Source organism: Schistocerca nitens, chromosome 5 (genome assembly GCF_023898315.1).
Source record: "Schistocerca nitens isolate TAMUIC-IGC-003100 chromosome 5, iqSchNite1.1, whole genome shotgun sequence".
Lineage (NCBI taxonomy): Eukaryota > Metazoa > Arthropoda > Insecta > Orthoptera > Acrididae > Schistocerca > Schistocerca nitens.
In genome coordinates, this window is record NC_064618.1 from 547827974 (window position 1) to 547841161 (window position 13188).

General features: G+C 44.4%; 1 protein-coding gene across 1 annotated transcript in view; it reads left to right on the forward strand.

Annotated features, from left to right (window-relative positions):
- Positions 1 to 397: 397 nt before the first annotated feature.
- LOC126260570 (alpha-1A adrenergic receptor-like) overlaps positions 398 to 13188 on the forward strand; it is an 82814-nt gene continuing 70023 nt past the window's right edge. Inside the window, exons 1-2 of the mRNA XM_049957905.1 lie at positions 398 to 409; positions 1445 to 1604. Of these exons, the coding sequence (XP_049813862.1) occupies positions 398 to 409; positions 1445 to 1604 (172 nt within the window). The remainder of the gene's footprint in view (positions 410 to 1444; positions 1605 to 13188) is intronic.

The following is a 13188-nucleotide window of genomic DNA, read 5'->3' on the forward strand; positions in this document are numbered from 1 at the left end:
GCCAAAGGGACCCAGTGAAACAAAGAAATTACTGCATGTGTTGCACGCAGAAACAGGCAGCCATGGTCGAATTCGAAAGTTTTAAGTTTTATTTTATCACAATAGAGAGATTGTTTCTCCAGCGCAGAATAACTTTACTACGCAAGCGGAACAATCGTCAGTCTCACTGTGATGCGTAGCCGACTCGAGTAATAATATTCATTTTGTAGTTTAACATTATCTTACACCTGTGGTGTTAGCTGAATTATTACGGGTCAGTGATGAAATCTCAGTTCTCCATTGCAGTTCAGACTATAACATCCCTTAACTTAAAGGGCATGAGAAATAAATGGCTTAGCTGGACGAAGATGGGGATGTAAAATGGTGCGTGATTCTTCTACTGAGGCGATTTAGGGAAATGACCCAGAAGGTAATCCACTTGGTCAAATGGGCAGTTGGCCTCCACCCTTTCCTGACACATATCCGGTATGTAAACCATTGGGCCACCAAAATAAGTTACACCACCCCCATTAGGCTACAGCCGCTTTCAGAAATATCTCGGCCTCAGATGTCCTAAACTGTGACGACAGTCAGACATGTGATTCATGCCAAAGAGGAGCAACGGGGGAGCAGATTGAAGTTCTTCAACTATATTTTCTAACTAAAAGAATCGAAATAATTTTATTTATGTTACTTATCGTGCCTGCGAATCAGCAACCATTGAAGTCATAATTTTCTTTTCATTTTTGATGCATTTCCTACGCTTTATAAAAGTATGTTCAAATGGCTCTGAGCACTATGGGACTTAACATCTGTGGTCATCAGTCCCCTAGAACTTAGAACTACTTAAACCTAACTAACCTAAGAACATCACACACACATCCATGCCCGAGGCAGGATTCGAACCTGCGACCGTAGCGGTCGCTCGGTTCCAGACTGTAGCGCCTGGAACCGCACGGCCACTCCGGCCGGCTACAAAAGTATGTCTTCAGTCGAACTGATCAGCGCTTGCTTTTCACGCAGACATTGTTTATTGGTCCTGTACTGTTTGAATTTAATTACGTGTCTTTTCCTGTATTTTCGTGAGGTGTATGACATGTAGTATTGGATTTGTAATAGCATTTGTCTACCGCGTGCATGATCTTCGACTAAAACGGTTGGTGAGTAAAACATAACCCAGGTCAGCATCAGTGCCATTCATTTCTTAGAAGTAAATTAACAGGACAGATGGTACATCACACTGACCATAATGCAAAAGTGCCTGAATGTGTAGTTGCTTTGAAATCTATAGCAAATAAATTAAAACAGTGCACACAGCACCGTGGAAGCAAGGTAGCAAGAGGATAGCCTTTACTCTCCATAGCAAAATATTTCACGGCTGGCATCACAGATTTCCACCATAACGGTAGCTACAAAAAGATGAGGATGTCTTCCAGGTTCTTGGCTTTAGTCGCCTTATCCACAGGACAATGAGTTAGCCTTAGGGCCGCACCAGGCGGCTATCACGGCGAACAAACTTGCGGGGGTGGGTCGCTCGCGCGAGCAGACCGTCGAACAACTGGAGAACTTTCTCAAAGGCCAGCCACCCAGCATCACACCCGAGAGCTCTGAACTTACGGTGCGGCGTAAGTGGAGCAGAAAACGTGACCGGCCGTCGGACTGATTTGCTGTTAACATCAAACACAACCAGTTGTGAGCTACTGAGCTCCAGAGAAGAAGAACACTAAGTTATCATTTTCTCCTAATTATCACTCATGGCATTGAAAAAAATACCAAGTTTATTGTGGCCGATATTGAGTCTCACTTGGAAGTTAACTACCACTAGCAACCGTCCCAGGTGCACTCAAGTTAATCGATACCGCAGTAACATTTGCAGAATGATTCAAAGAAAGTCTACGCTCAGTAGCGCGGAAGGACCCCGATCATGCAGTATTACTTCGAGGCGACTTTAACCCACCGAGTATAGACTGCTGCGGATTCATTGTAGGTGGTACGGGCAGACAATCTTGTGAAACAGTTCTGAACAATTTTTCCGAAAACTGTCTTGAGCAACAACTCACATACAATGGAAATATTTTAGATGTTTCAGCTGCAAAAACTCCTGACGTTGTCGACAGTGTTGGTATAGAGACATAGATTAATGATCATGATGTCATCGTAGTGACGATTGTTAATAAAGTCAATAAATCCATCAACAAGGCTAGGAAGTGTTTTATGTTGGAAAGGACAGGTAAGCAATTGGTAGCAACATAGACAATGAATGGCATAATTTAGTTCCAACATGATGGGCGTAGAGGAATTAAGGGCAAAATTTAAACGGATTGTAAACCGCGCTACAGAGAACTATGTACCGAGTAAGTGGGTTTGCGAGGCAAAAGACCTGTGGTTCGATAATAAACTTATGAAGATGCTCAGGAAACAGAGAATGTTGCATTCACGGTTAAAAAAAGAACGTAGAAATGTCGACAGGCTAAAGATAATAAGAATTCGTGCATCTATATATAACATCCACCGTTAGCGAAAGATCCTGCCGACATCCCGAGAAAATACTGATCCTACGTGGAATTGCTAAGCAGTTACAACGTTTCTAGTCAGTCACTCGTCGACTAGTCTGGTGTTAAAAAAATCGTTCACGCATGAGAGTCGTGCAGACATGCCATTGTTTAACCGTCGAGCAGACTCCAGCAGGGAGAACTTAGAAAAGGACAGCCACTGTGTTGAGAAACGACTGGATGTTTGAAAACAGTTAAATCGCCAGGTCTGTATTGGATCCCAATCTGGTTTTACAGAGAGCAGGCCTACTCTTCGGTATTGGCCCCATACTTAACCCGGATTTATCACAAATCTCTCGCTCAATGAGAAGTCTAAACGACTGGAAGGAAGCGCAGGTGACTCCCCGTACACAAGACGGGTAAAAGAGCGGACTCGCAAGATTACAGAGCTGTATCTTGCAGAATAATTGAGCATATTCAAAGTTCGAATAGAATGAATTTCCTTGAGAAAAAAAACTTTTTGGCCACGTATCAGCACAGATTTATAAAACAACGTCGATTTGAAACTCAGGTTGTCCTTTTCTCGCATGATACCCTGCGAACCGTGAATGAAGAGCAACAAGCAGATTCCATATTCCTGTATTTCCGAAAAGCATTTGAGATAGTGCGCCATTGCAGACAGTTAACGAAAGTCCAAGCATACGGAATAGGTTCTCACATATTTATTTGAGTCGTTTGAAGTCATCTTAAGTAATAGAAGCCAGTACGTTATCCATGACGGCAAGTGTTCAGAAGGGGGAAGAGTATCGTCAGGGAGTGCGATAGGACCGTTTTTGTTTTCTACATACATAAAGGATCTGACGGATAGGATAGGTAGCAATCTGCGACTCTTTGCTAATGACGCTGCAGCGTATGGGAAGACTGTAGGAGGATACAGGATTACTTGGACAAAATTTCTTTTTGATGTGAATAATAGCAGCTTGTTCTAAATGTAAGTTAATGCAGACAAGCAGGGAAAATAATTTTGTAAAGTTCGAATACAATATTGGTAATGCTTGATACAGTCATGTTGACTAATTATCTAGGCACAACGCTGCAAAACCATATGAAATGGAACGAGCACGTAAGGTCGGTAGTAGCGTAGAAGGGAAAACGAATGGTCGACTTCGGTTTATTGGAAGAATTATATGAACTTGTGACTCACTTATAACGGAGGCCACGAATAAAACACTTATGCTAGCCATTCTTGAGGACTGTTCGCGCGTTTGGGATCCCAGCAGGTCGGAGTGAAGAAAGACATCGAAGTAATTCGGAAGCATTCTGCAGAACTGTTACCGGTATATTCGACCAACACGCTTCTATTAGGAAGGTGCACCTTGAATTCAAATGTGAATTCGTGGGTGGAAGATGATCTTTTCGCGAAACACCACTGAGAAAGTTTAGAGAACAGGAGTTTCCGGATGACTGCAGATTGAGTGACCTTCCAGTGGCGTACATATCGCATAAGGGCCGCATAAAAGATGTAAGGAAAATTATGGTTCATACAGAGGAATACAGATAGTCGTTTCTCACTCACTCCATTTGCGAGTGAAACAAGAAAGGAAATGACTGGTAGTGTTACAAAGTAGCCAACACGATGTGTCGTCTGGTGGCTTGCGGAAGGTATGTGTAGATGTAGCACATGTACCGATATGATATATTTACGATATAAAACTAAAAGGAGAGGAAGCCTATCGCACAGTTCGTGAGCAGATTTTCTTCGTTTTGTAGTTTTTCTGTGAAGATGATCGCTTATGTGGTACTATAAACTACTGTTTGATCGTTTCTAGGTAATAACGAAACTGTGCATCCATTTCTGTATACAAAGATATATCAGCATGAAATCATTGGTTGAATCGTCTAATAATTGACGTCATCCATCGGTACATGAACATCGCTCCCGATCTACATTTACGTCACCTCTACACACATACGGTGCGTGGCGGAGCGTACCCTGCACCACAACGTTTCCTTTCCTGATCCAATCGCAGATGGAGCGAGGGGAAAACGACCTTCTGTATGTCTCCGCGTGAGTCTAATGTCTCGGATCTTGTAGCCTCATTCCTAATCGGGGCGTACTGTATTGAGATATAACTGACCGTGATCGCGTATACTTAATGACATTTTTCAGGAAGGCTATCGTTACCGAAGGAAGGAGGAAAGCGTACAACAGACTCTTCTCTAGGAAGAGTCTATTCTAAACTTAAGCTGAATGCTGATAATGAGTTTTAAAGGGGTGGAATATCGTGCAAACGCTCACGAACCGCACAGTGGGAAAAGTATACCACGTAACATTTAATACAAAAATTACCAATAGTACAAAAAAAACGCTGATTAGTTAAAAAGGGGATATGTCGCGAGCCCGCTATAGCAATGAATCTCCAGAAACTTAAGAAAGGTAATGGCAAAGAAATGTAAGCAATGATCACTGGCTTGGCAACATCACGTTGTCACGCTTTTCCACAGCACAACAGTTCACGAGAAAATAAATGAATCAGAAAGCACTGAGTTTGCGTTTACTTATTTTGAAATACTAAATTTTGAATCCGCCTCGATAGCTGAGTGATCAGCGCGACGGAATGCCGTGCAAAGGGGCCCGGGCTCGGTTCCCGGCTGCGTGGGAGGTTTTTTCCGATCAGGGAATGGGTGTTGTTTTGTCTTCATCATCATCTCATCCCCATCGACGCGTAAGTCGCCGAAGTGGCGTCAACTAAAAGATTGGAACCAGGCGACCGGTCTACCCGACGGGAGGCCCTAGCCACACGACATTTCATTTCATTTTCACTAAATTTTGAAAGTAAAATTAAATGAAGTTACGGGTTAAATAAATGACTGGCTTAGCTTAAACTTTGTTATGTACAAAAAATTATTTTCTGTAAACTCAGTGTAACGTAATGCAAAATTTAGAAAAAGGCAAGCAATTTACTTTTGATTATTGAAATAATGATTTGAATTTACTTTGAGGAAATGAGCAACTAAGATTATATTTAAAATAACAACAATAAGATACATACCAACCCAGCAGAAATCACCCCCAGAGATAAATAGAGGATAAACGAAATTGTGCACTTGTCATTTGTGCTGTATCTTTAGTTATTAGTTTTGACAGTGAAATTTTACGTTAATTTAAGTGAATGATGTTAATACTTAAAACTGCAAATTATTTAGGCTTCTGTTATGCAATACAAGAAGGAACAGTTACTGAGGCAGAAAATTTAAGCTGATACTGGTCATTAGCAAACACACAAAACTGGCAGTAAATAGTTAATCAATTTTCATACTCTTGCGGTGATCGTGTGGAAGGGAAAGGGACCCTGCCTGGTAATAAGCTCTGAGGACAATGACAACACAGGTGTTCTGCAAGTTTCAACTATTGCAATTTATTATGCAAATTAGTCATTCTTTGTAAAAGAATATCAACTGGATATGTCCTCCAAATTACTACATCTGTCACTTGACAGTCTTACAATATTGTAGCTGTGCGGAGGCCGAAGAAGGTAGCCGCCGACAATGCTGAGCTGCCGCTGTTGCTGCTGCTGTTTGAGAACCCCGAGTTGTCTCCAGAGCCACGGATAATTATGGGTAGGCAACAGTTAGAACTGCCGCTTCCTCCGCCTGTCCACTTCTACCGCGCTCTCAATACTCACGGGTTAACGAATTTTGTATGCATACACTCGCATGATCATAGCAGCACACTGCGTCTGCGGGAGCGGCCAACAAACACTTCCGCACCCTTACATGACTCAGGCTGCTCTGTTTCCTCTCTGCTCGCAACGCGACAGCGACTCTTCATACGTAAAAGTAAACAACCGCACAGCTACTGTCATTTCATCATTGTTATCGATACATCTAAATAAAGTTTCGTTTAGCTATTACCCACCAATTTAAAATCTTTTCATTATAACTGCAATCAATTATATACAGTGAGAAATAAATACACTATTACATGGATTACGTATTAAATACAGTTTCTGTAATAAAGCTTACAAATTCAGAATCAGGTATACAGTACAATTTATGAACGGATATTAAACAGCAATGATTTTGGATGGTGCAGAAGGTACTTTATCTGCCATTTCGGTGTTACAATCATATCTTCTTGGTCCTTAAGCGAAATGTATGTTGACGGCATTAGTCTCGTTCTGCTGTCAGCTTCAAATGTCGATTCTCTAACTTTCTCAATAGTCAAAATATCCACGGGTGTACTGCCGGTCTACAGTGTCCAACGGGCACAATATTTCGGCGATCATACATGTCGCCATCATCAGGTGAACTGACGGACTGAGCTCCTGTGAACGTGCCGGCACGGAGATCCGTACACTATGGCTGCTCAGGGGGAACTGGGTTCGGTCGCGGCGGCGGCCGATTTAAATACCCTCCGCCCGCGGCGCGCTCACTCCGCCGTCCGCGCCCCGCGCCACGAACGGCGCGGACGGCGCGAGGCGCGGACGGCGGAGTGAGCGCGCCGCGGACGGAGGGTATTTAAATCGGCCGCCGCGACCGAACCCAGTTCCCCCTGAGCAGCCATAGTGTACGGATCTCCGTGCCGGCACGTTCACAGGAGCTCAGTCCGTCAGTTCACCTGATGATGGCGACATGTATGATCGCCGAAATATTGTGCCCGTTGGACACTGTAGACCGGGAGTACACCCGTGGATATTTTGATTATCAAATATGCCGGGAGAAACTCAAGAATTTTCTCAATAGTGTTCATTGAAAAGAAAGTCGCCTTCCCTCCAGGGATTGCCATCTGAGCTCCCAAAGCATCTTAGTAACAGTAACACTTACGTCTTGTTTGATCTAACCGGTAACAGATCTAGCAGCCCATCTCTGAATTGCTTCTATGTCTTCCTTTATTCCCACCTGGTACGGATCCCAAACACTCGTGCAGTATTCATGAATAGGTCGCATTAGCGTCCCATATGCGGTTTCCTTTAGAGATGAAACATATGTTCCTAAAATTCTCCCAATAAGCCGAAGTCGACCATTTACTTTCCCTACCACAATCCTCACACGTTCGTTCCATTTCATGTCGCTTTGTAACGTTATGCCCAGATATTTCAATCAGGTGATTGTGCCAAGTAGGACACCGCTAATGCTGTATATAAACGTTATGGTTTTGTTTTTCCTTCTCATCCGCATTAAATTACAATTTTCTACATTTGGAGCCAGCTGCAACACCGTGCCGTGTGTCGGCCTTGTACGGAGATGAAGTTGTGGCGACATCAAGGTGCGCCGGCAGTCGACTCAGCGGTTTCCTTCCCTGTTGTCTCAGCGCCGCTCGCAGGAAGGCGATCTGCGGCGCGCTTCCTCGTCGGTGTGGCTAACATTGCGGCGACAAAAAGCGCCTGCGGTCCGGCATCCAAATCTGTGGCCCTCGCCTCGGGATGCCTCCATAGTGTGTTGGGAGCCAACAAGACCACTCGCAGCAGCGAGCTGTGGCATGGCCCGCCGCTGGCTGGCTGCGGACCCCGCATTGGCCTCAGAGGATCGAACCAGTGACCTGCCGTGGTCTGGAACGTTGGCGCCCCGTCTGCTGCTGCATGTACCCAGTGGTGTGACATTCCCCACTGTCCAGGAGAGCTGTCACACTTGAATGCCCTCATTAGAAAACCGGCACCTGTTTATACATGGCTGTGCGCCTCTATTTTGCTAATGTGCCGCTCCGTGTCACGTACTCATAACACCTAGGTTGCGCCAGTGGGCCCCTTCTGCCTGGAACCTGCGCCATGCAAACCACTGCGTTGACTCTTTTCAGCGGTTCGAGCGCCCTGTAGCCTCCATCATACTTCGCAACTGTTAGTCAGCGTAACTTTCTGTCAATAGGCCCGCACCTGGCTCTAACTTGTGTGCTCAGAAATATTGCACCAAATCTAACTTTCCTATCTTTAATGGTGGTGCCGCTACACCTCCATCATCATCATCAGGAGCAACTGACTGTCTTCACTGCTGCTGCGATAGCCTTTTATAGCCCGTGGACAGCTTCTGAGTGGTCGGCTTGTGATTGGTTGGCGATTAAGCACTGCTGTCGCAGATGATGTCAATGTGTGTGCTGATGGCGCCACCACTTCTGTTGGAACGTAAACCTTGGAAGGCATGTCTCTGCTATTTCTCTGTATCAAGCACTCGTTTCCATGCACTCCTCAGATAGTATTCGGTATCACGGTTAAAGTTCTTATCGCTCATTCTTACTTCAACAGCCTCCTTAATAACAGATGGCATGGCGATGGGCTCTCCATTGTCTCCATCACTGGCTAACATTTTTTATGGAGAAATTTGAGGAACGTGCATTAAATTCGGCTCCCCTCCGTCCATACTTATTTTATCGTTATGTGGTCTGGCCAAATGGCGCAGAAGTTCTCTAACAATTCATGGAACACATGAATAGCATACATCCGAGTAATCGGTTCACTATCGAGATGGAGAAGGAAGGAAGGCTGTCATTCTTAGACTTTTAGTACGACAGGCGGACAGGCGTCTCGGCCATCTGTATACCGTAAGCCGTCGCATTCCGATTTACAACTTAATGCACAGAGTTTCCATCATGCTGCTCAGAAGAGAGCCATTTTGAACACGTTGGTATATAGAGCAAAAACTTTTTTCTGACGAGGACCACTTAAACTCCGAAATTGACCATGTGAAGTACGTGTTCCGAAAGAATTTCTATGGTGCACGCGATAAAGTCAGCGTTCTCCAAAAAAAGGAAACGTGAAAATGCTGCACACTCACAGGATGAGACACCGATTGCGGGTCTTCCTTTTTGTGGCGCCATATCCAGCAAATTAGGAAGAATCCTGGTTATATAGGGTATAAGACCGATTTTTCGTCCTTCTAAGAAAATTAAGGTGATGATGCGCCCTGTTAAGGACATTCTCGGACTCAGGATCCCTGGAATTTGTAATATCTCCCGTGAGTGTGGAAGCAATTACATAGGTCAGACCATTCGTGTCGTTTCCGGTCGCCACTTTCGTGCGGTGTTCTACAGTGAGTGTTCTACAGTGCGTGTTTTACAGTGAGTGTTCCGTGTTGTGTTTTTTTGGGAAGTGTTACGAACGGCCATCATACTGTCGCTGAGTGTGCCTTTTATCTCTTGCGAACAGAAACCAGACTGTCGCCGTGTTTTTTAATTGTGTGTCTACTATGTTACTTGTCTGATTCCTGTGTCTTTTATTAACGTTGCCAACCCCTTTTGCTTTCTGTTTTAACTTTCCGCATTTTTCCGCCATTTTTCACTTGACGTCACCGTTTTATCGCCTGTTTTTCTTGTTTCTTTTCTTCTTCCGTTCTTTAAAACAAAAGTCTGTAGGCTGTAGAGCAGCGTACTAAGCTGCTGCCAGCTTGAAAATCAATAAAGGAAAAAAAAGCAGTGAAGACAGTCAGTTGCTCCTGACAATAACGATGGAGGCTATCGTCGAAAGCTCGAGATTTTATGCCGGATTGACGTGGCAAGAAAACCGGAAATGTTTTACATGTAAGTGCCGTCGCGAAAGACTTCCCTCTCATAACAGAATCATCTGCAAAAAATCTATGTTGGCTGCTCACACTGTCTCCTAAATCATGTATAAAGTTTAGAAATAGCAGATAACCTCTAACACTTCCTTGGCGAGCGCCAGGTACCACTTCTGTTTTACTTAGTGAGTTTCCATAATTTACTACGAACTGTGGCCTTTTTAACAGGAAATCACGAAACTAGTCGCATAACTGAGACAATACTTCATAGGTATGTATTCTGAGAAACCGTATCGAAATTCTTCTGGAGCTCTAGAAATATGGAAATGTGGAATCAGTTTCAGATCCCCTATCGATAGCACTGATTACTTGATGAGAATGAAAAGCCAGCTGAGTTGCACAAGAACGATATTTCTGAATCCATGTTGACTGTGTGTCGATAGATCGTTTTGTTCGGGGTAGTTCATAATGTTGCAACACGGTATATAAAGCGCACATATTTGAAGTGGAATATCACTGCGCCTAGTGTCGTATCACGTTAGTCCCCACTAGAGTTCTCTTTGTGGAGTAGTAAGATGTTGGATGTGCCGGGCACTTGATATGAAGAGTGCTTCTGGACAAGTGTCCCTTCTGGTAGGGAACTCGGGACACTGGCGACGCGACTAGTGCCGTATTGGGGGCGCGGCTGTGCTGGCAGGACGGCGTCTGATTGGGAGCGCCGCACGGCGGGCAGCGGGGGCTAGTGGGGCCCGGCCGCTGTTTTGGAGCACAATGGCGCCGCTTCCGCAGATAAAGCTCCTCACCCGCACAGCGGGCTTAGCCAGACTCCCATCCCGAGATTTGGCGTCGCTCGCCGCGTCGGATATGACAAAGGCCGCTCGAGCGCCGTTAATCAGCGTACGCGGAGTGGAAGATATCTCTTTGTGCTTCTGCCAGACCAATAGGCGGTCCTCTAGTTGGACTCCAGTGGAGATTTCTTTACTATCACGTAGTGTCCGCGAGTGTGTACACACCAGCACGACACTGCGCTTTTCCGTTTCACATAGTTTCGCGCTATTCCGTCAAACCGCTACTGAATTAAACAGCTGGACACTAAGATTTCACACCAAGAAGGATGTAGCAAATAACGAAATTTTCCTCAATGTTTCTATGCAGTGTGTGGAAGAACATATTATTACCCCGTTAGTGCCTGAATTATTTTTGTTAAATTTTTACATTCATAACCTTTATTTTGTTACACTGAAAAAAATAGCATTTAAAGTGAGAAAATGGTTGGGAAGGGAGTGACGGGGCTGTAGCCTATCCCCAATGATATTCAGTCTATAGCCGGTCGGGCTGGCCGAGCGGTTCTAGGCGCTACAGTCTGGAACCGTGCGACAGCTACAGTCGCAGGTTCACACCCTGCCTCGGGCATGGGTGTGTGTGAAGTCCATAGGTTAGTTAGGTTTAAGTAGTTCTGAGTTCTAGGGGACTGATGACCTCAGAAGTCGCATAGTGCCCAGAGTCATTTGAACCAAACCATATTCAATCTATAGATTCAGCAACCAGTAAAGGAAACCAAGAAAATTTTGGTGGAAGAATTACAATTCAAGGAGAAGAAATAAAGACTTTGAGGTTGGTCGATGACATTGTACTTATAGTTCTGTCAGAGACAGGAAAGGACTTGGAACAGCAGCTGAACGCAATGGACAACGTCTTGGAAGCGGAATATAAGGCGAACATTAACGAAAGCAACACAAGGGCCATGGAATGTAGTCGAATTAAATCAGTCGATGTTGTGGGAACTATATAAAATGCAGACTGGCAACGGCAAGAAAAGCATTTCTGAATATGAAAAATGCATTAGTTTGGAAATTTGTCGTAAGGTCGTATGGGACCAAACTGCTGAGGTCAGCGGTCCCTAAGCTTACGCACTACTTAATCTAACTTAAACTTACACTAAGGACAACACACAGATCCATGCCCGAGGGAAGACTCGAACCTCCGCTGGGGGAGCCGAGCGGACCGTGTTAAGGCGCCCTAGACCGCGCGGCTACCACGCGCGGCAAAAATTTATTAAAATCTCGTGTAGATTTAAGTGTTAAGAATGCTGCGGTACCTGACAGTTACTGGTGGTGTGATTGCTCTTGTAAATGTCGTCCCATGTGAGCAAACCCGTTCCACTTTTACCTGTGGTTCCTCGTTCTTTAGGTACGTGGGCTATGCACGGGTCCGTTTAAAAGGAAAAGCTAGTTTTAGTCATAGGGTCGAGCGACGCACGTATGCTTTCATGCCCCACAGCTAACTCGCTGCAAATAATAAGTTGCAGCTGTGATCCTGCATTCAAGTAGTCTATGTATTGGCTAGAATTTCCACTTAATAAAATACAAAATATGAGTTAAATGAATAATTTAATAATAAGGGTTCTGAAACTTCCTGGCAGATTAAAACTGTGTGCCCGACCGAGACTCGAACTCGGGACCTTTGCCTTTCGCGGGCAAGTGCTCTACCAACTGAGCTACCGAAGCACGACTCACGCCCGGTACTCACAGCTTTACTTCTGCCAGTACCTCGTCTCCTACCTTCCAAACTTTACAGAAGCTCTCCTGCGAACCTTGCAGAACTAGCACTCCTGAAAGAAAGGATATTGCGGAGACATGGCTTAGCCACAGCCTGGGGGATGTTTCCAGAATGAGATTTTCACTCTGCAGCGGAGTGTGCGCTGATATAAAACTTCCTGGCAGATTAAAACTGTGTGCCCGACCGAGACTCGAACTCGGGACATTTGCCTTTCGCGGGCAAGTGCTCTACCAACTGAGCTGCAGAGTGAAAATCTCATTCTGGAATAAGGGTTCTATTCTAACATATGTAATTGATGTAGACGACAGTGAATTATATTAAGTAATGTTTATTCAAGGAAGGACATCTCAAATAAAGCGGAAGTGGGCCAGTTAGTTCAGTTAAAATAAAGACAGAAAATATCTTTACGAAATGCAGTAAAGTTACGGTGATAGCATTATGAGAATGGTAGCAAAAGCCCCAAACTAAACTGTAAGCAAAGACGTGCGAAAACGAAGTTCATTTCGTAATCACAGTACACGAAATATTCACCAGCTCTAAACAGTTCAGATTTCAGTGTGATGTTTCACAAATTAACACATGAAATGCAAAGAATAGTAATTCATACTCTGTCTATCTTCAGTTCCATAATACATGCGCAAAAAGTTAGAGTTCTACTCTGCAGCACTCT